The following is a 27,977-nucleotide window of genomic DNA, read 5'->3' as shown; positions in this document are numbered from 1 at the left end:
TTGATGGTATGTTATGGTAAGGATTTATAAAATGACAAAACAATCACCATGTGAATTAACACAAGAGTTTACAAGTGTAGCCAGGTTTCTGGAAGGACATTTAAGCATCAACCATTAAGTGTGGACTCGCACTGGATGTAGATTTCAGGCATGAAGACCACCCCTTCCCTCGAGGACAATTGGGGGTCAAACTGACAATCCAATGGTGAATAAAATAATTCTTCCAAGATTAATTTGGGAACCAGAGGTTTACAGTCCATATCTTTATCATTACTTTCTGTGGCTGAATTTAAATGCACCACTTGAGATATGCACTTTGAAAAACCAGTGGCCAACCACTTAGCCATTATATCCATTCGTGAAAGCAGAGGCCATCTTCATATTGTGTATGAAAAGTGTTCATAATATTTGAGACCCATTCATTCCCACTCTGCTCCCCAACCCTCTTTCCTGGCCTTTTCCTCGTATCCTTTGCAACTATCTTTTCATATTTTCTTCCATCCTCCCCAACTCTCCCTTCTTACCCCTTTTTTTTTTTTTTTTTCTCTCTCTCTCTCTCTCTCTCTCTCTCTCTCTCTCTCTCTCTCTCTCTCTCTCTCTCTCTCTCTCTCTCTCTCTCTCTCTCTCTCTCTCTCTCTCTCTCTCTCTCTCTCTCTCTCTCTCTCTCTCTCTCTCTCTCTCTCTCTCTCTCTCTCTCTCTCTCTCTCTCTCTCTCTCTCTCTCTCTCTCTCTCTCTCTCTCTCTCTCTCTCTCTCTCTCTCTCTCTCTCTCTCTCCCCCCCCCTGTCCTTGTGATGTTCATTTGTAATGACCCATGTCAGCCTATCCCCCCTAAGTCCTATTATTGATTTGTGAATGTTATTTTTGACAAAGCTCTTCCATGAGCCTTGAACTGTAAGCATCTAGCATGCACGATTTCCAGAGTCCCAAATGAAGGTTACCCTGCGGCCAACGTATTGAACTGGGAAATCGACTTGGTGGCACCATTTTGCAGTTGCTAATACGAAAAGCACAGATTCGTTTTGAAATGGCGATGTAATTATGAAGCAAATTCTGCTGTCAAGCAAAGGCTGAAAAATATTGTGCGATGCATGCGTTCAAAGTTAAACCAACTTGCAATCCTCAAAATGTTATTCGATAAATCAATTCAGTTTTGTGAAAGAAGAAAAAAATAAAAAAACCATCAGCACGTAAAAAAAACATGCGCAAAAAAATTGGAATTAATTATCTGTGACGTCATTTAATTGTGTTGAAAGCCCAGAGAGTCTTGGCAAGTTAGTGGAGATGTCCAGGCAGAAAGCAATCATCAAGTCGATTTGGTTTTGCATGTTGATCTCGTGAAATAAGCATCTGCATCCTGCACATCACAGACAAACACATTTTGTTGCAAAGGTTAATGCTCCCAAGGAAGCGCAATGCTTCCAAGCTGTCTGCTCCCAAATCATAATGCCGGCCCGCAAAAGTCATTCGAATTAAGTTCTTTTTTCTTAAACTATCAAGACTTTGTTTCAATCATCCTATTTCAGGTTAAATATCTCTTTCATCATCAACTCTTTCTGTATTTTTTTTGTTTTCAACTCTGGGATATACGAGGGACATCACTTGCATATGTTTTCTCAAATGAATCTAGGTCTGGACATCGATCACTTCATCAATTATTATGATCTACACCCAGCCTCACGAACCAAGCCGCTGCGTAAGTTTTCGATGCGACGCCGGCCGACCATCAGGCTGAGTGCCCGACAGAGAGATGGTAGATATTGCCAGATGTACGGGTAGAGGAGCAATGGTTGACTGCTAATCCACGTCTCCAATAGATTATTTGCCATTGCAATAAGGATGAGACGGGCACAGCGAGCGGTGGCCATTTTGTGCTCTTCATTTTCACTGTAGGGTGCCAGCTGGGAGATAAGGGCAGTGCAATGTTTTTGTTTTTTTAGTGTGAAGCATCATTCAAAACTGGGGGTCATAGTAAAACAGAATGAAATTACAAACATGTGAATTATTAAACTATCAAGATACACAAGCCTTACACTTAGTGCATGCCTGCTGTTGGCTTAATGGTTAGGGTGGCGGGCGGGCTTGGGATCCCAAGATCCTGAGTTCAAATCACACTCGGCTGTTGAATTAATACAAGGTGGAGTTGACCCTGCCTGTCATCCTTCCAAGGTCGGCAAAATGAGTACCAGCTTGCTGGTATCCTGTGTCGGAGTGGCGACCCGTCCAGGATTGTGCCCAATTGCCAAGGAGACTGCTCAGGCAGCACCAACGCGCTGCATATAGTATGGTCCCAATGGATGGATGGATACTTAGTGCAGAGATCAAGAACTATGACTCCCCCTCCTGCTCTGGCCCCAGATGGAATATTGAATCATATCAATTGAAATAAAATGCTTTTCATTAAAATAAAATACTTTTAATACGACTACCTTCAATGCAATTTGGGTCCAAACTTTTGAGGATGCCAGTCCAGTGTTATTACCACTATGCTACAGCGCCCAATATGACCACGCACGCTCCCCAGTTACGGACACATTTGACGTCTATAACTCGGTAGGACGTGTTTGCACGTGATAACCCACCAGCATCAGGAAAGTTATTTGGCACGTGTAAAAGTGTCCCTCTTTGCTTTGTGTCAGAGTTGGTGATTTAACATGCTCTTGAACCCACACGCTTGAGATGTCTCAGGTGCCTTTGTGGACACAAAGCTTTTTAACATCTGTTCTTTAATGCAGATTCACACCATGACACAGAAATGATGGGACAAAATTGTCACTTTGTATCGAGAACATTATCCTTGATTTCCTTATATTTATATGAATGACCTTTCCAAGAGCTAAATGAAAAATTGTCTTCCCACCGAAATGATGCAAGACGTGTGATTCCACCCGATACCTTATATGCCAATCACCTACTCCTACAATACAAACATCTCAATCCGTTTTCTCACCAACACCATTTCAGTTGCTTACCTTTCCCAGTTCTTCTGTGAAGGCATTTTTCACGATGTTGGACTGAACAGGACCGGGACACACAGATAGGATCTTGATTCCTGATTGGTGTCCCAACTCTATCTGGAGGGAGTTGCATAGACCCTGTCGAGACGCACAAACGAGGTACACGAATCGTTTTCTTCATTACCTTCTTGCAAGCACCGTATATGTCTACATTTTAGATTTTCCCTTATTTTCGATAGTTTGAAGGTGGATGGAGGAGCAAATGAAGAATAATTGGTTGAATTGCACAGGTGGCATGCACATTACAGATGCAGGAAATTCCAGAATGTTCTTTTTAGATGCTAGGCTTCAATAAAAGATGGATTAAACATAGCATGAGGTTTCAACAACAAAGGATATGCGAGGAATGTTTAAATCCTTATCGTATTTGTTTGCGGACAACAAAGTCTCAGGGCTCATGGAAGAGCATTTCCTTGACATATCGTACAAACACCGGTGTCCTGTGATTCTTTGTTGTTGGGATTCTTTCCATCCCCGGGCAACAATGGTGCAGTTAGAACGGTGGTATGTGAGACTTGTACGGTACTCTCGTACACTGTAGTTTGTTACAGGTCTAACTACAGTAGTGTGCAGAGAATAATGATGGTAAAGGGATGCTATTATTGCTTGGGGCAACAGCTGGCTTAGCCAGGTGAATTGGGAACAAAATTTATAAACACCATCAAACATCTGGTGATAGGACAAACAGGGTGTCTGCCGTCAAGTTATTTGGTCCTGTATTTGAATTCTAACGGAATAAATGAAACACGACTTAAAAACTGGCATTGCGGGGGTTCTTCGGCCACGTCCCTCACGATATGGTAAGTTCAAAGTGGAATATTTTTGGGAGTACCACAAACAGCGGAGGAGAGGATATTGGGACCATACTCTGTGCAGAGCGTTGGTGCTGCTTAAGCAGTCTCCTTGGATATTGGGCACAATCCTAGACGGGTCTCCACTCCGATGCAGGATACCAGCATGCTGGTATTCATTTTTCCGACCTCGGATGGACGACAGGCCGAGTTAACCCCACCTGGTATTAATTCAATAGCTGAGCGGGATTTGAACTCAGGACTCGAGGATCCAAAGCCCGCCACCCTAACCATAAAGCCAACACCAGGCAAACAAACAACAGCTATCGTTGGAATTTTCAAGTGATTGCTGTTGAAGCATCCGTGTTGTGAGTCGTGTCAAAGATTGACCAAAGCACGAAATGTTGCGTGTGCATTTTGCAGCCAATTGTGGACCGACAAACACGTGATGTCACGTGTGTTTCCAAGCCAATGGACCCATCGATAGTGACGTCATGACTTGTTTACCACAAGGAATGTATGCTGGAGAAAATTTTGGGAGTTTTATCTGCCATCTTGGTTTCCAGATGCTGTTTGTGATACCAGTTGATCATGTGGTAAAGTAAACTGCTGCATCCCAAACTACGTCACATCAACCAATATAACTCCCTCATTAAACTTTTATCCGTTACCAACCAATCCCAAGAGGCAGAGGTTCTGGCTGAGCTTGGATCAAACAGCAAATAGCAGTGCTGTCCGGTCAGCTACTGTACGTATTAAAAACCATATCTGGAGATGAAGATGGCAGATCGGACACCCGTTCTCCTCCAGAATTTCTTGCTTTAAACATGTCATCGCATCAATAGGTCTGTGGTCCATTGTGGACAAAGCATGGCTGCCTCCAACAAAATTACTGGGAAATTCACCAAGTTGCGTTTGCAATTAAGGAAAAATCAACTCTCCCTAAATCATGCAGTTTTTCCGTGCTCCATCTTCTAAATGCTGAGTATCAAGTGAGGAGGCAGCACATCGGTCTTTGGTACGACTCCTCAGGGACAGGATCGAGCCACCGACCTCCTATATTCAGAGCATACTGTTGTGGTTTCCACCCGTTCCGGCGTGCGGGCGACCGCTTCTAGCCAATGGCGGCCGTTCTCGCCCACCGAACGGACAAACCTAGTCGCAGCTTTCGGATCAACGCCGAAATCCAGCTACGGGTGTATCTTTAATCACACCACAGCCTTGTCAATACTCGACCCGCGCTACAGGGTCCGATCGCCGAATGGTGGATTTACCTAATTAATCGCGCAGGCAGACTACCGAGAGACTGTACCTCAACGGGGCCTGTTTGGAAACGAGCCGCTAAGCAGCTCACTTCATTTGCGATTTGCCGAGCGGTGTGTATCGCCAAGCCCCGCCGGATCCGATTCTTTTATCGGCTATTAAAAAGCCAGCAACATTCCGAACTCAATTATGGCAGTTCAATGAGGGAAAGGACGCAACGAACGGGTGAACATTTAAACAACGACATTTATTTCACACCTGTAAGCAGTCATGCAGTCATTGAAGCAACCAATGCATGTATGTAATCATGCAGTCATGCATGCAACCAATGCACGTATGGGACAAAACACAAGCAAGAAAGAGAACTACAACCGTCCATTTATTATGTACACACATGCACTTAATGACATGGCGCCACAACGTTCATTCAAAGAAAACCCCGGAAAGAAAAGGGCAAGAACTGGGCCTCTTGGTTGACGGAGCTGAAGACCACGGAGTGGGACTTTAATGGTTCACGGAGCTGTGAAGACCGAAAAAGCTCCGAGAGGCACGCTGGTTACCTGCCGCCTTCATGGCGACTCGCTGGGCGCTCCTCGACATCCCGTCCACACGGCAGCTGGCATGACCGCGGCCCAGGCCTCATCGTGCGGCCCGGTCGATCGGGCCTAGTCAACAACGCCTCAGAGGAACGTACGGCCTTTGCTCTTTCAGAGTTGATGCTCTCTTAAGAGCCCGTCCGTTCCTCAGCGTTGTTTGGACTGTCCCGGGGCCCGATCACCTCGGACCGTTATGCCGCTGGTTGACGACTCCTCTCCGGCCTCTCTCCAGCGACCCACAGTTCAGCACGGCAGGCTGCGCTCCAGGCTCCCGTCTCCTCCGCTCTCTCCAGCTCCTCACCGACTGCACACTCCAGACTCCAGACTGACCCAGCTCCCAACGCAACTCCACACAACTCCTCGCTTGGCGTCTCTGCGCGCCCTTATATTGGGTCCGTGAGGCGAGGTTTTGATCTCCGATCTCTCACCTCTGACCCCCGCTGCCTCCGCCCCTTTCGATCTTTTGATCCGATTTCGACGCGAAGCTCGGAGAGAGCGGACGTGGCAGAGATCATCAGCCCCACGCGGACGTTGTGGAAATCACTGGCCCCCGTCCTAACAGGGAACCCCTGCGTCTGTCGGCGGCGATGCCGTTCTTGGGGAACTCGCCATGGCTGGCGCAAAGATGGTGGCGTTTGCGGAGATGACGGTGAGGCGTTGCTGTTCGTTGTTGCGTAGGTTGTGAGGGGATGTCGTTGTGGAGAAGGTGGTTGTTGTGAAGGTGGTTGTGGTGGTTGAAATGCGGTTGGTCCAAAATAAAGATAGCAAAAGAAAAACGGCTAACTGAAGATCACAGCCCGGCACACGAATAATTTCCCATTAAATGTCGGTGGGGAAATCTATCTGAACACAGACTTATCGACATAACTGGTCCAAGGACCTATATGGTGTCCTGTGAATTTCCACAACCGTAACAATACGTTCAAGCCACGATAGGTACTGACTCTGGTATATTAGTTGCATACTGTATTTGCTTTCATTACCTCCACCACCGAAAGTGAAGGAGGTTCTGTTTTTATTTCTGTCTGTCTGTTTGTCTTTGTTCGGGATATCTCAAAAAGTTGTGGACGGATCCGGATGAAATTTTGTGGACGGATCCGGATGAAATTTTGTGGACAGGTTGGGTGTGTGACCCGACGAATTGCTTCGATTTTGGTGAAGATCCTAATCCGGATACTAGAAATTTTAAAGTGATTCTTCACCATTGAGAGATAGTGCTAAACCGATATATAGCACGATATCTCAAAAAGTTGTGGACGGATTCGGATGAAACTTAGTGGACAAGTTGTGTGCATGGCAAGAACAAATTGATTCGATTTTGGTGAAGATCCGAATCCGGGTCTGGATACAATAATTATTTAATTTCGAAAGTGATTCTTCACCATTGAGAGATCGGGCCAAAAACGATATAGTCCTGTATAGCATGATATTTCAAAAATGTATTGGGCCCGATATGTTCTCCTGGATCAGGGATTACGTGGCGGAGGTATGCGCTCTACCGAGTGCCCGACTAGTTCCATATTAAAACTGAGTTCCGTATCAACAAATACTTGCGTTTTGAGTATCTAGCAAGTTTTCAAGTTGTAATGTAGTTTCCTTTATATTATACAGTGGAAATGTGAACCCCAAAACATCGAGCACCATTGACTATGTTTTGCAAAAAATAGATGCAGATAATTTTGTGGGTTGAAAGGGGGCTGGGGGGCAGTGGGGAGACGAAACAGAAAGAGAATGTATTTTTAGAACCATTTTCTGTAAAATGATAGCCGATTATGGCAATTGAACATGCACATTCAAGAAAACTGGCAAATACAAACACTGACGAACCATGAGAGCATGTTTGCTGGCGCAGTATCCAGAAGCAAGGGGAACGCCACAAATGCCTGCAAAGCTATTCACAACAACGACGGTTCCATGTCCACGCTGCACCATTTCACGGAGGACCAGTTGCGTCAGCGACACCGTGCCAATATAGTTGAGCTCCATCAGCGAGCGGATGACAGCCAAACTGGTATCCAGAAACAAGGAACGCTGAGAACGGCCGCCATTGTTCAACAACACGTCGACCTGCGGCACATAAAGTATCGATTGTTGAGTTACAAGTTCATTTCCAGCTGTTTTGGGGTCACTATCAATTTTTGCTGTTGTGAAGAAGTTTTCATTTCACCACCAGACAGGTCGAGGCACAAATTCATCCCAACTCTGCTGCCAGGAAGGTGACTATTCCAAATGAATTTGTGCTGAGATGGCTCGATCCATCCCCCAGTCCCACAATCCTCAAGCATCCTTTTCCAGAGGGATATACGAGATATTTTCCAGAGGGATGGAGAGCAGCACACTATTTATCATTTTCATGAAATCAAATGCCACTCTTCCATCTGTGTCAATGAATCATTTGATGTTGAGTGGCAAGGTGAAAAGGTGGGAATCGATTCCAAATCAGAGTGATTTCTCCTGTCCTTCCACGGACGATGTAATCAGTGCTAATCAGCTTTTCCAACACCTTATTTTTAAATTGTGAATCAAAGGGCTCGTGCAGCCGTTTTTCCTTGTGCTTATTTCTATGCCAAATCAAAGAATAAATATCCATTAAGCAAATGGATAAATTACACCGTTTCAGTTTCAGTCCATCATTTTAAAAATTGAAATTCGAGTGATGTCGTCCCAAAATTGGCCTGCCCTCCGATCGGCATTGCAACCTCAAAAGTTGGCAATTTGTGGTGGACGACGCAACGTAAAAACACTCTTGGGCTGCCAATTGTTTTCTATTGGACTCATACGGAGCCTTGGAAATGACACACAAAACCAATGGAAAAAACATCTGATTAAGTCGAGGTGTGGAGCTGTGGGATGCAGTAACCTGTCGCAGGATGGACATGGAATGGGCGAGTGGCCAGAAAATCCCAAATTATCAGTATGATTGGCTGATAAGGAGACCACCTGCAGCAGTCATGGATAAAGCCACCCATCCATCCATCCGTTGGGACCATACTCTGTGCAGAGCGTTGGTGCTGCCTCAGCAGGCTCCTGGGCTATTGCGCACAATCCTGGACGGGTCACCATAACGACGCAGGATACGAGCAAGCTGGTACTCATTTTGCCGACCTCGGAAGGATGACAAGTTGAGTCAACCACACCTGGTATTGATTCAACAGACAGGCAGGATTTGAACTCAGGACTCTAAGATCCCAAGCCAACCGCTCTACCTATTAAGCCAACACCAGGCATAAAGCCACCAATGTTGTTATAAAATATTTGATTCGTGCATTTGTGTTTTGACCAGCAGCACGTGGGGGAAAAAAACGCAGCACTTAGCGAGGATTCGACTACTTTTCCCAAGTCATTGTCCGCAACAAGTGATGGCTCAAAACCACCTTGCCCAAAATAAAAGGGGAAGCTCCGCACGGCGCAAGCAAGGATCCCGCATGCTGAGCCTGTAACAAGCTCAAATTGGGACTGTTTTTGGAAGCCGCAGATGTCATTACAAGATACACTGCTCTTGTACTGTATTTGTTTTGACCAGAAGCAGAAGGGGGGAAAAAAATGGTAGTTAGAAAGGATTAGACTAATTTTTCCTCTTCTGTTGTCCAGACCAGACGATTGTGTTAACCAGCTCGGTGGAGCCATGGATCCCATATGACGCAAGCATAAATTCTGCACGTCGAACCCGTACAGGCTCACAAGTAGACCATCCGTGGAGGACTTGGATAAGGCAGCCCACGGAGGCCTCAGATGAGGCCGCCCGTGTAGCTATAAAACACACAGTTTTTGTTTTTGTGTTTTGACAAGCAGCACATGGAAAAATGGCATTTAGCAAGGATTATAGCCATTTTTCTATTCTATTGTTTGGCCAAGAAGATGTGGAATGACAACCAGGACAAAGCGGTAACCTCTGCGCGACTCGAGCATGGAGCCTGCATGACGAGCATGTATGCTTGAGTCCATATAAAACACGCTGAAATGTATCTTTTTTTTCTCAAAATAAAACATGTAGGTGTATTTGAATTTACCAATGATCCATATTAGGCCTGTAGGACGTTGCCATGGTAGTTGTCCGATTCAAAATCGCAATCTCCTGCCCAGTCGTCACCGGCCTCTGATTTGAAGCGGTGGAGTCGGATTGCTGCCTCCCTCGTTTACTCTCCCAAAAATCCACGTGAGTTGCACACCTACATTAATTTGTCCCATTATTCTCCCAATAGTGGAATGGTCTCCCTGTGTCTGTTGGCTTTAGTTTCTTCACTTCGGTCTGTGACTTCCGACTTTCAAATGTGCTGCACATCACTACCTCATGCGTCCACCCACGCACACCCATCATCTCTTCGAGACATGCTGATTCTTCCTCCATTCTGTTCCTCTCCAGGACTCATTTTCGTGTTATTCCATTATTACTCATTTTTGTGTTATTCCACCTCGTCCTTCCATATTCCACCTCCAACCATAGTCTTTAATGTTTGGTAAACCTGCTGCCCTTTGTCGTGAACACCGTTACGCTCACGTTCTCACTCATTGTTCTCAATGTGCACTGATGAAATGCTGCTGCAGACAACTAGAGATCACGATCACGTGACTAAACTTCACTAACACGGGACGGAGACGCGGTTTAATTTTCTACATCACAATCGGGCAGTCGTGAAATGCTGGACATGGAGATTTACTTTCAGAGAAGCTGTCATTTTGCTTCAGAAAAGGACGGATTTCATCACAACCGGGCAGCAGAGAAAAATTAATTTTTGGAAACGTGTTGAGGAAACAGGAACCAATTCATTAAGAAGGACTTCTCAGGAGCCGCACAAGCCCTTTGAAGACACCTGCGGCCCAACAAGACAGACATGACTTCTGAAACTTCTTGTAGCCATGGCTGATGGAGGGTTATATGCACTTTCTTGTGTACAGTTCACCGCACAAGTCAGTAACACATCATCGACCATGCTTTAGCAGGCAGTGTGTATTGTGGCATGCGAGATGGTTGTGTTGAATGACCTTTTTCCGATGCTTTTGTTTTTGTTTGTTTGTTTTCGTTTTTCCTGGAGTTACCCTCAGGTGTTCACATATGCAGCATGTGCTAGGAAAAACGAGTTTACCTTGCCAAAATGACGAAGCACAGACTGCAGGCACTCTTCGTGAGAGTCAACATCCAGGAGATCAAGGGGTAAAACCAAGACATTCGCACAAGAGAGATTGCTTCGTTCTTCCATGCAAAACAAAATGGCACGAAGGCAGATGGCTTGAGATTATATTATTTAACAGGTACAAACAGAGAAATGGCGGCGAGAAAAGGTGGAATTAATAAAAACGAGCCACAAATACATCTTGAGATAGAAAGATCTGTACTGACAAATATTACAAACCTTCATGACAAAGTGGTACAGTGGCTTCAGAAAGTATTACCACCCTTTGAATTTGTCACATTTTGTTATGTTACAGACTGAATTTAAAATGGATTAAATTAAATTTTTTTAGTCACTGATCTACACATAATACCCCATAAAGTCAACTTTAGTGAAAACATGTTTTTAGAATTTTTTACAAATTAATTAAAAATGAAAAGCTGAAATGTCTTGCGTCAATAAGTATTCGACTCCTTTGCTATGACACTCCATATTGAGGTCAGGTGCATCCAATTTCCTTTGATCATCCTTGAAATGTCTCTATAACTTGAATGGAGACAATTCAATTGATTGGACATGATTTAGAAAGAAACACCTTTCTACAGAAGGTCCCATAGGTGACGGTGCATGTCAGAGCAGAAACTCCACCATGAAGTCCAAGGAAGTCTGTAGAACTCTGAGATATAATTGTGAGGAGACAGATACCTGGGGAAGGATATAACACAATTTCTAGAGTGTTGAAAGTTCCCAAGAGCACAGTGAGCTCCATCATTAGGAAATGGAAAGAATATGGAACTACCCAGACTCTTCCTGGAGCTGGCCGTCTGACCATACTGAGCAACCAGACAAGAAAGACCTTGATCAGGGAGGTGACCAAGAACCCAATGACCACTCTGACAGAACTACAGAGTTCCTTGGCTAAGATGGGAGAACCTGCTGGAAGTATAACAGTCTCTGCAGCACTTCACAAATCTCAGCTTTATAGGAGAGTGGCCAGACATAAGCCACTCTTGAGAAAACAGCACATGACAGCATCTCTGGAGTTTGCAAAAAGGCATGTGAAAGACTATGAGAGCATGAGGCAAAATATTCTGTGGTCTGATGAGACGAAAATTGAACTCGTTGGCCTGAATGTAAAGAGCAACGTCTGGCAGAAACCAAGCACAGCCCTAGGGTGAAGCATGGTGGTGGCAGCATCTTGCTATGGGGATGCTTTTCAGTGGCAGGGACTGGGAGACTTGTAAGGATGGAGGGAACAATGAATGGAGCCAAATACAGGCAAATTCTTGAAGAGAACCTACTTCAGAGTGCAAAAGACCTCAGACTGCGGCGAAGATTTACATTCCAACAGGACAATGACCCCAAGCATACAGCCAAAGCAACACTGGAATGGCTTCAGAACGAGAACGTGAAAGCCCCTGAGTGGTCCAGCTAAATCCCAGACTTGAATCCCATTGAGAATCTGTGGAAAGACTTGAAGATTGCTGTTCACCAACTCTACCCATTCAACTTGACAGAGCTTGAGCAAATCTGCAAGGAAGAACGGGAGAACATCCACAAATCCGGATATGCAAACCTGATACAGACATACCCAAGAAGACTCAAAGCTGGAATCGCTGCGAAAGCCGCTTCAACAAAGTATTGACTCAGAGGCTGAATACTTACGTAAATTAGATATTTCTGTTTCATTTTCAGTAAATCTGTAAAATTTTCAAAAAACATATTTTCATTTTGTCATTATGGGGTATTTTGCATAGATCGGTGACAAAAAAGTTTAAATTTAATTCATTTTAATTTGAGGCAGTAACACAACAAAATGTGACAAAAGTTGAGGGGTGTGAATACTTTCTCAAGGCACGCAAATGGAACAAAGGGGTAATTTGAGACAACTATTAAGAGTTGACAAGACAAGTGAAATATTTCCTCAAATATATCAAACAAAGGCATGTTTGTTTGGGATTTCGTTACAAATTTAGTTTGCTCATTGCATCATTACTGGGGTTTTGCTATGCTGTTGATGCAGAATTGTTAATGCAGTACTGCTGATACAGGTATCACTATGCTGTTGATACAGTACCCCAATGCATTAGGGTGGGAATATATAATTTAGTTCGGGTGTAGATACACAATAACCTACTCTTTTCAAAAAGGTAGCACAATAATTTCCTCCAATCAATCTGGATCATCATGTGTGCCTTTGTTATTTCTTAAGTACAGTATGTACAAAATTTCAGTTTGTCCAGTCAGTTGAGTGTGCGAGTTGGTTGGAGTAGCCACTCATGAGGAAAGACAAAAACAGGAAACAAAGGTTTTCAGACATGTTAATGATGCGTGCATCGCAAGGAAGTACCCAAACAGGTCTTCTTGACTCTCTCCAGTTCATCCTCCTTGCGAGATGACAACACCAGACGGCAGCCACATTCAGCCAGCTGATGAGCAAGATGCTCTCCAATACCTCCTGATGCACCTGTCAACCATACAACTTTGCCTTGCAGAGCTGAGGCTGGGTAGAAAAGAATGGATAACTTAGTGTTTCAGGAAGTTAAGCACACACAGTTCTATTATAGCAAGTCCTCAATAAATTAATTGCTGTAAACAAATAAACTTTGTAATTTTTAAAAGTGAGAATTATTTTGTAAATTCTATTGTTACATTTCTTCCTTGTTCCCAATTCAGATTTCAAAGTTGCCTTTCTGTGCTCGACATTCACCAGACTTTTGCAGTTTACAGTTTTTGACACTGACCAGACTCGGTGGTGTCATGGTTGCAGCGTCCGTTCCGAGTCTGGGTGGTCAGTGGTTCAATCCCTGGCCGAGTCATACCAAAGACTTTTAAAATGGTACATGTTGCTTCCTTCCTTGACGTTCAGCATTTAAATGGTTAAGAGTATGGACAACCCCATGGGTTGGGATCCATGCGGAGGAGGAAATTCCTCCCAAGGAAATGCCCCATTGAGTGCGGTGAGAAAATCAGCACCATTGTTGTGACGTCGCTGGCACCCGGAGTCCCCCAGGAAGTGACAGCACTCCTCCAAGCTCAGTGGTTGTGTTTATCTCATCTAACAGTCTTGTGTTGCGTCACATATGTTCGTCTGTATGTCCGTGTGTGTGTGTGTGTGTGTGTGTGTGTGTGTGTGTGTGTGTGTGTGTGTGTGTGTGTCAGTTCCACTTTGAGCCTTAGATCATGTATTACAATAAGAATAATAATTAAAAACAGAGAAGGCATGTAAGCAAATGAAATGCAACTGGGGATCTGCTACCCCATATCAATAGCTTGGCTGGTTCTTCTCATTGTACTCTTATTCCAAGGCACCATAAGGAACTTTAATACAGGAAGACACCATTTGGCTCTTCATGGCTGTGCTAAATCAAGACCACATGAATCCAATCCATCAGTTAATCCACTCAATTTCTCTGGGAGGAGGGTGGAGGATGAGGATCAGGGAGGAGAACAGCGTGGCAAGCACAGACGGGCAATTAACAACCGACTGCATCAGTAAATGGAGCGGAAGGAAAGGAAATGCACAGGACACACATATATGGAGTGGAAGAGAGATGGGCAAAGCCAAATAATAGTTCCAAAGTTGCTGAGAGCACCACGGTACTCCAACAAAGAAGAGGCAGGAAGCCAACACCACCTCATTCCTGTTAAGTGTCTCTTTTTTCCTTTCTGCAATTCTCACGGAGGAGCTTGTACACATATCACATGCAGCACAAGGACATTGGCACATCAAAGTAGTTTTACATGAAACGGTAGATAATGGACAAAGTAACAGTTTCCTGGTAATTTATTGGATTTGCACTTTAGATACAACAGATTAACAGCATCATGAGCTATGTACTCAGAAAAGAAAGCCAAAAAGGACAACCCTCATCTGCAAACCTGGGGAAGCTCCAAAAGCCTCGGCCCACATGAGCGAAAGGTCACCATCAGCTCGGATTAACCGGAAAATCTGGACGAGGAAAGCCACGATGGCCACAGCTGTCCAGAACAACAAATCCATCACGACATCCAATGGAAGCACCGGAGATTAAAGACGCAGATCTTCACAAATCTTTCACTGAAAAGCAACACAGTAATGAAATATCAACACGGTGAACTGAAATTTCACGATGAAGTATTTTCAGTGCAAATATCTATGCATCCATCATCTTTGGGTTATTTTTAAAGTCTTAGGAGAGAATGCATTACATGGGTGGCTGGCATGCAGTGTGGTGGCACGGTGGGAGTACAGATAGAGATTATTGAGCCAAGGTATCAATATGACCACGGCACATGTGATGAGTGATGTTAAAGTTGAGTGCAAGGCTCAAATAGAAATTCCACTGTGTTCCCTATATTTTTATGGGCTTAGACTCAATACTTCAGTTCTTCGATAAAGGATTGGTTTGAGTCCAATGAGGAAAGACGTTTAAAAAAAAAATTTTAGACTTGTATTTATAAGCTATATTATATCATATTGACCCACACCTCTGGAAATGCTCGAGGATGGAGCTTGCACCATGGAAGGAAATAAAGGTCAATTGCACCATTGAAGCAGCTTCGTAACCCCAACTTGATTATAAAGAGAATATTTTTTAAATAGGCATATGAGAGGAGAAAGTAAACCACACAAAGGTCAAAACAACAAGAGCGAGAATTGCCTTGCAATATAGTTGGGGAGGAATTAGGGGTTCCCATGCACCCCCTCTGGGATTTAATGACACCGGTTTTTTTAAACTGCCAAGGGTGTCTATTAATCGATTTGACATGTTCCCAAAGAAAAAAATAGTGGCTCGAAGGGTCCATTCGGCGGACATCTTGGATTTCGTCACGAACGTCAGCGAAAAATTTAAATAAGTCATAACTTTTTTTACCAGGTCAGGTCAGGTATGGGAGCATGTGCCAGAGCAGCACGTCGCTGCGTCCACTTTCCGCCGGTACTCCAGGGGCCTCCGTCTGGCCATCCCCCAGGCAGATGCCAGGCCCATCCCCATCTCCTTGAGATGATGGTCAACCTGTTGCAACCATGAGGCACGTGGTCGACCCACTGGCCTCCTCCACTCATGAGACTCCCTCGCTGAGAGAATCTGGTGAGCAGGATCAGAGTCAGGAAAACGAGCCACATGTCCATACAGCCGCAACTGACGCTCACGGACTATGCAGGTAACAAATCTCATCCGAGTCTCTCTCAGCAACCGCTCGTTGGACACAAAATCCGACCAGCGATAGCCAAGGATTCTCCGAAGACACCTGGTACCGAAGGAATTAAGTCTCCGTCTCAGATCCTTGGTCAGAGTCCAAGTCTCGCACCCATAGAGCAAGACTGGAAGTACCAAGGACCTGAAGACTCGGACTTTCGTCCTCCCGCACAGGTACCGGCAGCGCCACACCGCATGATCCAGTGAATCCATGACTCCCCAGGCCCGACCCAGACGTCTATTGACCTCTGACTCGCAGCCAGCAGAGACATGAATATCACTGCCAAGGTAAGTGAATCTCTCCACGACCTCAACATCCTCACCACAAACAGACACAGACAGGACAGCAGCATCCAAGATGTCACCGAAAGCCTGGATCTTAGTTTTGACCCAAGAAACAAGTAATCCCAACGGCTCCGACTCCTCATTCAGCACCTCGAGGGCCCCCAAGAGGAAGTCTAAAGTCTCCGCAAAGATGACTGCATCATCTGCAAAGTCAAGGTCCGAGATCTTGACATTCCCAAATGACGCACCGCAACTTGATCTCTCCGACATCCTCCCTAGAATCCAGTCCATACAAGTGCTGAAAAGTGTGGGGGCAAGTACACATCCCTGACGAACTCCAGTAACAACTGGAAATAAGTCAGAGATGGTACCACCACACTTCACAGCACTCTCAGTACCAGAGTAGAGTTCAGACATCAGATCGATCAGTTTTGGTGGCACCCCACGAAGACCAAGAATCCTCCAGAGGACATCCTGATTCACTGAATCGAACGCTTTACAGAGATCAACATAGGCTGCAAGCAGCCCCTGCCGAAACTCTCGTCTGCGTTCGGTGAGGACACGAAGGGCAAGGATACGGTCAATCGTTGACCTCTTTGGTGTAAAGCCTGACTGCTCTGGACGCTGGTGCTCAAGCAGATGGTGGCGAACCCTATCGAGAATTATCCGAGCAAAGACCTTGCCCGGCACTGAGAGCAGCGTCACCCCTCGATAGTTGTTGCAGTCTTGGCGATCACCCTTCCCTTTCCAGAGAGGGACAACAAGGCCCCTCTTCCAGTCAGTTGAGATGATGCCTGTGTTCCAGGCAGAGCACAAAACTGCATGCAACGACACGAGTGCAGCATTTCCACCAGCCTTGAGAAGTTCGGCATGGATGCCACAGATCCCTGGAGCTTTGCCCCGTTTCAACTGGTTCGCCGCAGCCCGTGTTTCCACAAGCGTAGGTGAACCACAGTTGATTGGAGGGTCAGCAACAGGGATTGTAACACCCTTGACGTCCAACTCGACAGTTGGGGGATCAGCCTGGTACGACCGCTCAAAGTAACCGGCCCATGTGGTTTTTTTACCACATGTCCTAGAAACATAAATGAAAGAACTTTTTCAATTAATTGTGGGATTGTAAATCATTTAAGAACATTAATTTAGCGTTTAGATGCCATTTATTAGATCAAAATCGGACAAAATGTGATCATTTTTCAAGTATCGTCTCAATATGTCAAGTTTGTTAGCGAAGTTGATTCGCTTTAGAAGCTGGCCAACATTTTGCCTCTACTCCATGATGTCAGTGGAGTAACATTGTGTCTCTGTGTTTTACAGGTGAATGGTAGAAGTGGATCTATGCCCTTCCTAAGCTTTGTTTCACCATGGATCGTGGCCAAAAGCGAAAAAGGACCAAAGCATCTGGTGAACTCTCATGTACAACCAAAACTGAAAAATGCTTAATACATGTGGTGAGGAGTGTTAAACATGACAAATTTACGGCATTGCAAACTGTTGCACACCCGACAGAGAGACTGGCAGTGTTGCACGAGATTCGTGATCTGAGATTGGCAGAATCACCCTCATCTGCACTCTGCATGGAAGAGGTATGCCGACAGATACCAGACTCATTGGATGGTTATGATTTGACCATTACAGGCTACCATCGGGGCTGCTATCAGTATTTCTCAGAGAATCTAGATCGTCTCAAAAGCCGAAATCGTTCCGAACCTGCCTTCTCTCATCGCCACTCTCCCCGGAAACCAGGAAATACGGCAACTGCATTTGGCCCGGAGTGTATCTTCTGTGAAAAAGAGGGACCCATTCATGTGACCATTAAAAACACTCGTACCACACAACGTCCAACTAAATTCGCAATGACTGAAGCATGGCAGAAGATTGAAGCTCTTGCTGAGAAAAAGGGCAATCGATCACTTCTTCGGAGGATAAAAGGTGTTGATCTCTTCGCAGCTGAAGCTCAGTTCCATTCCTACTGCCGAAAAGAGTTTGAGCGGGCGTCAACACGAGGGAACAGCATGAACCCTCAAACAATTGCAGAACAAGCTAATCTGACTGCCGCTCACAATGCAGCCTTCAATGCAGTGGTTGATTTCATAGAGCAGCACGTAATTATCCAGAAACAAGCAATTCAACTTTCTTCGCTTCGCCTAATCTATGTTGCCAAACTCGATGAAACTGCTTTTGCTAATTCTAATTATCGTTTGGAGAAACTAATGCGATGGCTGGAAAAGCATACACATCTGGGAACAAAACTCTCGTTTAACAAGGTTGAATCTGATGAGCAAGGTTTCATTTCGTTCTACTTGGTATATCGCTCTTCCCTAACAGTTGGCGAAGCTGTTAGTCAAGTTTACAAGGTCGCTACCAAGGACAGCATAAAGGAAGTTGCACTAATGTTGCGAGGAATCATCAGTCGAGCATTCAAGGAGGGCAAGGATGTTCCATGGCCTCCGACTGCAGCTGATCTCACCGTCAATACAGATATGCTCCCAGAAAAACTCCAGAAATTTCTCAATCTCGTCATATCTGGAAACCCTACATCCAAATGTGAGAAGTCTGAGCGCTTGGTTTTATCGATTGGACAGGACCTGTGTCGCTATGTCACAAATTCAGAGTAGAAACTCCCGAAACACATTTTGCTGTGTCTGACGCTCAGACATATGTGCAGAAGTAAGCAACTTACAACCCTTCTCAGTCGACTTGGTAACTGTGCGACTTATGATTTCGGTATTGAGCAAGAAACTGCTTTGGCAAAAGCGCTGGACCAGTCATCTACGCGGCTCACCCCACAGATTGTGAGGGGTGAACGCAATAGCCTCTTCCATTCGGGGTGGGATAATTATAATCAAAGGCTGACAAGTATTCACGGGAGCAACGGTGTCAATGCATCAGCCGGAATCATGATACAGGAGACAAAAGATGGCGTTGAACCTCAACAAATCAGGACCCTCCCAACCATTCCTAAGTCCAAGGAGCGTAGTCTCAAACTAGATCCGCTGGCATCCCTACCTCCACTGCACATATACAAACGAGATGGACCAACAATGGAGAAATGCCAAGTCTAAGGTAGACCTGGCATGCCTCCCACCATGCAAGAAGTCTCTATACCCCCACTTCAGAAGAGCGAATTATCGTGTGGCCCAATTGAAGCGGTCTCATATCCCAATCTTTGATGTTCCAGTAGCAACCAGGTTCCAGTGGATGGGTCGAGGGAGATGATGGTCACCTCGAGCCTCTCTGGTCGGATGGACCGGTATTGCCACAAAGTCTTGTAGATGTTCCGGTCACAAGTGATGAAGAAGAAGATGACAAAGGAGAAGAGGAGGATGAAGAAAATGGAGTGAATGACTTTGAAGATATGTTAACCTATCTTGATTGTGATAGTGATGATGATGATGATGACTAAAGTTTTAGTTTTTATGGTTTAAAACGAATAGGTGGCAACAATTTGACGTATGTGATGTAAGACGATACTTTAAAAATGGTCCAATTTTGAATGTTTTTCTCGATTTTGATCTAATAAATGGCATCCAAACGCTAAAATAATGTTCTTAAATGATTTACAATCCCACAATTAATTGAAAAAGTTCTTTCACTTATGTTTCTAGGACATGTGGTAAAAAATTTATGACTTATTTAAATTTTCGCTGACGTTCGTGACGAAATCCAAGATGGCCGCCGAATGGACCCTTCGGGCCACTTTTTTTTTCTTGGGAACATGTCAAATCTATTAATAGACACCCTTGGCAGTTTAAAAAAACCGGTGTCATTAAATCCCAGAGGGGGTGCATGGGAACCCCTAATTCCTCCCCAACTAATACATGTCCTCTACCGGTGATGTTTTCTAAGTCCAAAAAGAGCATAATTCAGTGGAAAATTGACGAAATGCCCTGAAACTTGAACTTGTTCTGTAACTTATCATAATAAAGCCATGTACCAAGTTTCAGTTGAATATGTTGAAGGGTATGGGGAAAAAGTCGGAAAAAAAACAAACCACAGGTGGGACGGACAGATGAACGGATGGACATACGGACAGCAAACGTATAGTTTCCTCTGGTGAAACCAGAAAGGGACCAATGACCACCTGAACATGAACAGTGGCAACGCAATAGATTCCCCGACTGCTGACACTCCAGAAAGCTCACGGAAGCGATGTTTTTCTCAGAACTTCATGTCCTATGCAATGCTGATCCGACCGATTGCTGTTTTCATGCGACTGGTTACCACGGACAAACCCTCTTACTGCATGCCAAATATGGCCAAAGTGTAGGACATTCATCAGGCAAAGTGATGCTCTTAAATTTTCTGAGACTCTCAAGGAATTGTCTCAAACATGGAGAAGCTATCACTTCATAATACTACGGTGGTCTACCAAAAAACAAGACTACTCAAATCAAACATCAGATTACATTATGTGGATCATCACAAAAGAGATTCAACTTCTTCATGACGATGCAGGACCACTCATGCACATGGCTCGGAGGAAAACCTTTGACCCCCCCTCGTATTATATATAAACTCCTGAAACGAAATGAAAAAAAAAAGACAATAAACTTTCAATTTTTTTAGCATGAATGCAAAGTACTGTTATGCCTCGCAACAGTTTCATTCGCTTTGCAGATATAAAGTGTGCAGAGTAATCGAAATGAAGGCTGGCTCATAAACTTGAAAACCTAAGGATGAAAAGGGATGGAGAATAGAGGAGCATCCACATTACGGTCTCACGTGCAGCCTGACTCAAACCAGTTGTATCTGATGAATAAAGGGGAATATATGGTTGCAGAACCTTCGCACAATTTATGGTTTGAAACACATTTGTCAACAGAAAGGGGCCATCTACATTTACGTATGCAAACATTATTGGCAATATTATATACCCCTGTGTGTTCCACATCCTGCTCTCCAAACTTCCTTCCTCCAAACCCCTTCTGCCCCAACTCTTGCCTTCACACTTGACGTCATAAGCCACAAACCCAATGCTGTGAGTAGCGTTTTGGCTTTTAGCATGGTATTGTGTACACTGTGGTCCTAAATGAGGAGAAAGCTTAGAAATTGAACGCAGTTTTAATAAGATAAACAATCTTAATGTTATATAATGCCCAAGTGTCTGTGCTTTCAGAAAATGTATACTTTGCTATGGGTCCTATGGATATAGTTGCTTACAAAGCATGTTTTTTTTTTATCCAAACACAGGCTATTTTTTTTTCCATTTTTATAGCTCATTTTTTAGAAATGGGTTACATGTGTGATTGTATATGTTGTCCAAAATGGTTGAAAATGCATTTTTTGTTTGATATATATCATTATACATAACAATAGAACAATTCCTCGAAACAGTACATTTCATATGACCTTCTGCATATCTTGGCACCTTCAAATGTGTAAAATCTCAGATTTTGCAAAATTTCCCCCAGTCATAGTGAAGCTTACAAAATCTTATTCCAGAAATTTGAAATGCATCTGATAGAACATCTTAAATAGCAATTGACTTCTGCATAAAGTGATGATTTAAAATGGCAAGTTTCAACATGCATCATTACTACATACCAGTTTTTAGGTTCACTTCCATGATTGGGTCAAAAATGTTAGGAAGTACGTAACAAATTGCATTTACCAAGCTGCTACAAAATTACTGGTAGCTATAAGCTTGATTTTATAACCATAGAATAAGTTTACCAAGATGGCCCTATGATATAAAAATCAACACCAAAGGCCAGTTTGGGTTCAGTATACAGAACATCAAAGGTCGTTAGGAAGTACGTAACGTTTTAAAGAAATCTGCACTTTTAATCCTAAGATGTTAGTTTGGTTCATCACAGCATATATTTCTATGGTTAAGTTTATGTGCATATATATTTATGACCTGAATGAACACTGATCGATTTGATCAATTTGTTAATTTCATATGACCTTGACCTCTTTGCTCAAGGTCAAATATCAGGTAAACCAAATATTCTCCATATATGTGGTTTCCAATTAGTGTATAATACTGTTGTGGTTGACCAAATTCGCAAACCACCATTCAGGTCCCTTAGGTGAGATATCTCGGTAAGTATATGTGTAGTTAGGCCCAAACCCGTTGTCTAGAGGGAATAAATGTCATTCATGAGGGCTGCGACTCTTCAGAATAGCCGTTTTTCTTTTACTATCTTTATTTTGGACCAACCGCCATTATTACCACCACCAACCACGTCTCAACAGCCATCATAACAACAACCACCAACCACAACGCCGCTTCACCACAACCGCCACGACCTTTACCGTCACAACTCACCACCATCGCATCACCGTCATCTCGCGCCACTCGTGGGCACCGATGCTGGACTCGTGTAGAGCGCGCACCGACCAGCGTGTTCAAAAGCATCGCGGACTTTCCGCAGAAAAACGGATCAAAAACGACTCACGCCCACTTTTGTTCCGTCCAATCGGTGAGCGAGGGGCGATTTGGCCCCGCCTCCAGGGCGTTGGAGGGCGGTCGCTATATGCAAATTCATGGATCAAAAAGCATTCACGCCCACTTTTCCTCGGGCCAATGGGGAGCCAGCAAGAGAGGTGAAAGGTCGGAGGCAGAGGGTCAAAGATGAAGGAGCGAGGCCACGGGGGATATAAGGGGCCACGTTCGTCAGTCGAGGAAGTTCAGTTTGCAGGAGGAAGAGTTGAGTTGGAAGCGGAGGAAGAGTTCAGTTCGCAGGAGGAAGAGTGCAGTTGGGAGTTCGCGGAGTCGGAGTGAAGAGGACGGAGCTGTGGAGAGGCGGCGGCGGCGAAGGCGGTTGAGGGGGTGCTCGCTTCGGATTCGAGGAACTGCGGAGGAAAAGGCCGGCGGCGCGACCGAGGTCGTGGTGGAGACGCTCGTCGCGGGACCCAAGATTTTTGTGAAATCCTCCTTTCCCCGAGCATCAGCAACCCCCTCCTGTTTCCCCCGCGCTGAGATAGTGCGACAAAAGGGGGCCCCCTTCCCACCCCCTACCAGACATCGTCCGCGAGGCCCGCGGAGTTGAGGCACCACCGCCGCTCCGCGTCTCATCATCAGACGGGTAGGCCCGACACGGTCTCGGCCCCAGGCCCGCCTACCCCCTCATCCTGGAGGGTGGTTCTCTTTTCTTTTGCTTTGGGAATATGTGTTGTCGGCGCCGTCTGTGAAGTAAAATTGTATAAGTGTTGCCGTGTGCTCGCGTAGTCGGTATTAGATCTGCATTGTTGCATTTGCTTTTTGTCTTATTCTTTTCTATGTGCTTTTGGTGGAATTGTATATGTGTGCTTCCCGTGTGCCGCGAAATAAATGTGCTTATTATTGAACTGTTTTCCCGCTTCGCTTCGTCATTTCTTTCATTGAATCCTCATCTTGCTTCACGTAAAGGGTTGGTCGTGGGTTAAGACGCCCGATAATTAATCGAACCGTCGTGGCCGACCAATAACACCGCTCGGTTATCCCGATAGTACGGAACGGGTCGCTTAAGTGGCCCGTGTCCGAAGTCGACCTGCGGCGAGGTGCGATCGCCCGGTCTACCCTCCGTGTGGGTACTTAGGTAGGTCGAATTTGGCGAGCAACCCTATCCCACGCGGGGGCCGATTGGCTCGATCGCGGTGAGACCGAAAGGTCCACCCATGACTGGTTCCCGGCGTTAGTCCGAGAGGGTCACGACTGGATTGTCCGTCCGGTGGGCGACGTGCCGCGATTCGAGTTACGTGGCCGTTCGCACTCCGGCGGGCGCGAATCCGCAACAATACATATCAAAGCCATCAGACCAGTTTTAGAATGATATGAGTGGTTCCTTGATACAGATAATTGATAACCAATTTTGACCCTGTCGAGCAATAGAAAGAGGAACAATTGAGCTCTGCCCAAATCGATCCTGAATCCCCATGATGTTGGCTAACAAATGATATGCAAAACTTAATCATACAATGACTTTCATTTTTTGGTCCCCCATGTCCTAAATGTGTACATAATACCTTGCTACAAGCCTTTTATGTTATCGGTTGACAGGATAGCTCAGAATTGCCTTTGAGCTGTTTTGTGTGGGCTCGGGCTGGCAGGATTGCAAAGAGGTACGCACACTCGCCTTTAAGCTATCTTGCCTGGGTTTGAATCTCAACGCAGCTGTAAACCTGTAAACTGTCAGTCCGGTGTATCTCAAGCAGGATGATTCATCAATGTGTGTGTGTCATCCCTCCGATGTATGTTAAACGGAGTTCCCATCTGGCAGCATTTGTTGGTGGACGTTAGAGACCCCACTGTGTCCTTTGCGAAGAATGGGCGAGCCATCGCTGACATCCTAAACAAATTCCTCTTCTCACGACTGCTGGTAAGGGAATGGCAAACCACCCAGTGTACTCCTTGCCAAGAACCTGCTTCGGCAACACCGAGGCTCCGCAGCATGTGATATGGTATAGATCAAATCAGAGTGGGTTCGTATTCCCACACTGAGTCCACCTTGTCGGAATGGTGTTTTTCAGGCACAGTATTGGGTTACAAATTGCGCCGCCCAGCCAATGGATGTTAAGCTGGGTGTCCCGTCTGCTAGTACCAGTTGGTGGATGTTAAGAGATCTTACGGTGTCTTTTGTGTCGAGTAGGTAAGTTATTGCCGGCATGCTGAACAAATTACAGATTCCTGCCCTGATTATTCCTGCTGGGGCAGCAAGGGAAAACCACTCAGTGCATTTGCTTGCCCAGGAAGCTGCTTCGAGTCCTCAAATCCCTGGAAACGGTATGAATCGATCAGATCAGGTCAGGTATGGGAGCATATGCTGGAGCAGCACGTCGCGATGTCCACTTTCCTCCATTACTCCAGGGGCCTCTGTCTGGCCATCCCTCAGGCAGATGCCTGCCCCATCCCCATCTCCTTGAGATGCTGATCAGCCAGCTGCAACCACGAGGCACGTGATCAGCCCATTGGCCTCCTCCACTCACGAGGCTCCCTTGCTGAGAGAAACTGGTGAGCAGGATCAGTGCAAGTAAAAAAAAATCTCATCTGAGTCTCTCTCAACAACCACTCGTTGAACACAAAGTCTGACCAGCGATAGCCAAGGATTCTCCGAAGAGACCTGGTACCAAAGGGAATTAAGTCTCCATTTCAGAGCCCTGGTCAGAGTCCAAGTCTCACATCCATAGAGCAAGACTGGAAGCACCGAGGACCTGAAGACTCAGACCTTCGTCCTCCTGCAGAGGTACCGACAGTGCCACACCCCATGATCCAGTGAATCCATGACTCTCCAGGTCCAACCTAGACGTCTATTGACCTCTGGCTCACAGCCAGCGGAGACATGAATATCACTGCCAAGGTAAGTCAATCTCACTGAGACCTTAACATCCTCACCACAAACAGACACAGACAAGACAGCAGCATCCAAGATGTCATTGAAAGCCTGGATCTTAGTTTTGACCCAGGAAACCTGTAATCCCAGCAGCTCCGACTCTTCATTCAGCACCTTGAGCGCCCCCAAAAGGAAATCCAGAGTCTCTACAAAGATGACTGCATCATCTGCGAAATTAATGTCAGAGATCTTGACATTCCCAAACGTTGCACCAAAGCTTGATCTGTCTGACATCCTCCCCAGAATCCAGTCCGTACAAGAACTGAAAAGTGTGGGGGCCAGTACTCACCCTTGACGAACTGCAGTAACAACTGGAAATAAATCAGAGATGGTACCACCACATCTCACAGCACTCTCAGTTACAGAGTACAGTTCATAAATCAGATTAATCAGTGTTGATGGCACCGCATGAAAACCAATAATGCTCCAGAGGGCATCCCAATTCATTGAATCGAACGCTTTGCAGAGATCAATGTAGGCTGCAAGCAGCCCCTGCCAAAACTCTTGTGTGCATTCGGTGAAGGCCTGCATCGCAAGGAAACGGTCAATCGTTGACCTCTTTGGTGTAAAGCCTGACTGCTCTGGGTGCTGGTGCTCAAGCAGATGGTGGTGAACCCTATCAATAATTATCCGAGCAAAAACCTTGCCCGGCACTGAGAGCTTTGTCACCCCTCAGTTGTTGTTGCAGTCCTGGTGATCACCCTTCCTTTTCCAGAGAGGAGCAACAAGGCCCCTCTTCCAGTCAGTTGGGATGATGCCTGTTTTCCAGGCAGAGCACAGAACTGCATGCAACGACATGAGTACAGCATTTCCACCATCCTTGAGAAGTTCGGCATGGATGTCACAGATATCCCTGGAGCTTTACCCCATTTCAACCGGTTCACCGCAGTTTGTTTCCACAAACGAAGGTGGTCCACAGTTGATTGGAGGGTCAGCAATCGGGAATAAAACACCCCTGGCGTCCAACTCGACAGCTGGTGGATCAGCCTGGTACAGCCACTCAAAGTAACCAGCCAAATGGCCCTTTACTTCGAATGCCTCTGTGAAAAGCCGTCCACCCTCTGCTCTCACTGCAGTACACCGAGGGACAGGCTTAGAGGAACGCAATGCATGAATTCCCCTGTAAGCAGGATGAGGATCACTTGACCACAGATGATGCTCTATCCCCTCACAGATTACTCGCAGAAAGGCCTCCTTTTCCGCCGTCAGCAGACGTACAGTTTTACTCCCTGAGCAGCATAGCTCTGCCATTCAGCCTGGCTCTGTGACTTTGGTCAATGGGATTCAGTGTCCCTTGAAAGACAAAATTCTTCTTCGCCCTCCAGTGAGTTCCGAAACATCCACCGGCAACATCAAGGATGGTGGTCTTGAAGGCACTCCACAACTCTTCATGATTTCCAAAAGTACCCAGACTCCCCAAATCCCCACTCAGCCTGTTCGCAAACTTCTCAGGATACCCTCTCATCCTTGAGCTTGCCAACATCCAGCCTCGGCTGGGATGGTACCGTTCTCCCGGATTTAAGCTGCGACTTCAGAGTTGCGACAACAAGCCGGTGGTCGGTGTTGAGGAACTGAGCACTCCGGTAGACCCTGCAGTTCTGGATCATTCTCCAGCGGCCATCAACGAGCACATGGTCAACCTCCTTTGCCCCCATCCGGTGAGCTGCCCTGCGAAGGGAAGATAAGATGCACAGGAGGTACTCCCACGGAGTGGGTTTTCAGATTTTTCTTGTGTTTTGCGGAATGAAGGGTTTTACGGTGGCCGGAGTGCAAATCCTGCCACCAACCTCCTAATAAGAAGTGACCCAACTGCAGGAGGACGTCCGCAGACACAGTTGGGCACTAGATATGGATGGTCATTGGCTCACAAGGAGCTCCTCCACCCTTTGACAGGTTTTGTTTTTAATCCTGCTGGCTGTCCACATCCAAACACCCTCCTCACCAAGAAAACCTCGTGGGGGGAGACGGTTTAGTCGGCGACAACTCGACTCGAGAGTCCATCAATCCATCCAAATGAACATATTAGTAATAAAATAAGGGGCGAATACTTTTCTCAGAAACTTTACAACCGAATGTGTTCAATGGAAATACATCTGAAGGATGAGGAACAGTTTCTCGTGTTAAAAATCAAATCCTCATCGAGCACCGTGAACTTTACCCCCAAGGTCGTGCGCCGAACTTGAACTCTCGGAGTCCAACAGCCTAACGAGCGGAAAATGACGTCACACGTCGACCCTCGGCGTTCGCCCTTCGGTACCTGGTCACCCTTGGTCACCAACGCTTTGTCGCTCGAGCACACCTTCAGCACGGTCAACAGGAAGCGAAAGTACGTCGTGCGGCGGGGCAGAGACGGCTCAGGAAAAGAGAAGGAAATCTTTTGGGAAAAGCAGGAAGGGGAAAGCGACGTTCACAACGGGC

At 45.6% G+C, this 27,977-nt stretch overlaps 1 protein-coding gene across 4 annotated transcripts; it reads right to left on the bottom strand.

Annotated features, from left to right (window-relative positions):
* Positions 1 to 27,977, bottom strand: DHRS7 (dehydrogenase/reductase 7). 4 transcript variants are annotated; one of them, XM_085894404.1, is made up of 8 exons: positions 27,817 to 27,977; positions 14,660 to 14,837; positions 13,128 to 13,280; positions 10,751 to 10,857; positions 7,494 to 7,733; positions 2,972 to 3,094; positions 1,685 to 1,900; positions 1 to 1,356 (listed from the first exon to the last, which is right to left on the bottom strand). In XM_085894404.1, exons 2-8 carry the CDS (start codon positions 14,778 to 14,780, stop codon positions 1,306 to 1,308), a joined length of 1,011 nt encoding a protein of 336 aa, XP_085750530.1. In that variant the 5' UTR covers positions 14,781 to 14,837; positions 27,817 to 27,977; the 3' UTR covers positions 1 to 1,305. The 4 variants fall into 4 exon arrangements, with proteins under 4 accessions (XP_085750530.1, XP_085750529.1, XP_085750531.1 ...); XM_085894403.1 differs by having other exon boundaries at positions 27,718 to 27,946; XM_085894405.1 differs by lacking the exon at positions 27,817 to 27,977 and adding an exon at positions 22,517 to 23,095.

Source organism: Eptatretus burgeri, chromosome 9 (assembly GCF_056783735.1).
Source record: "Eptatretus burgeri isolate ZD-2024b chromosome 9, Ebu_testis_v1, whole genome shotgun sequence".
Classification (NCBI taxonomy): Eukaryota; Metazoa; Chordata; class Myxini; order Myxiniformes; family Myxinidae; genus Eptatretus; species Eptatretus burgeri.
Note: the sequence above shows the minus strand (reverse complement) of the source record. Positions and strands in the feature narration are given on the sequence as shown.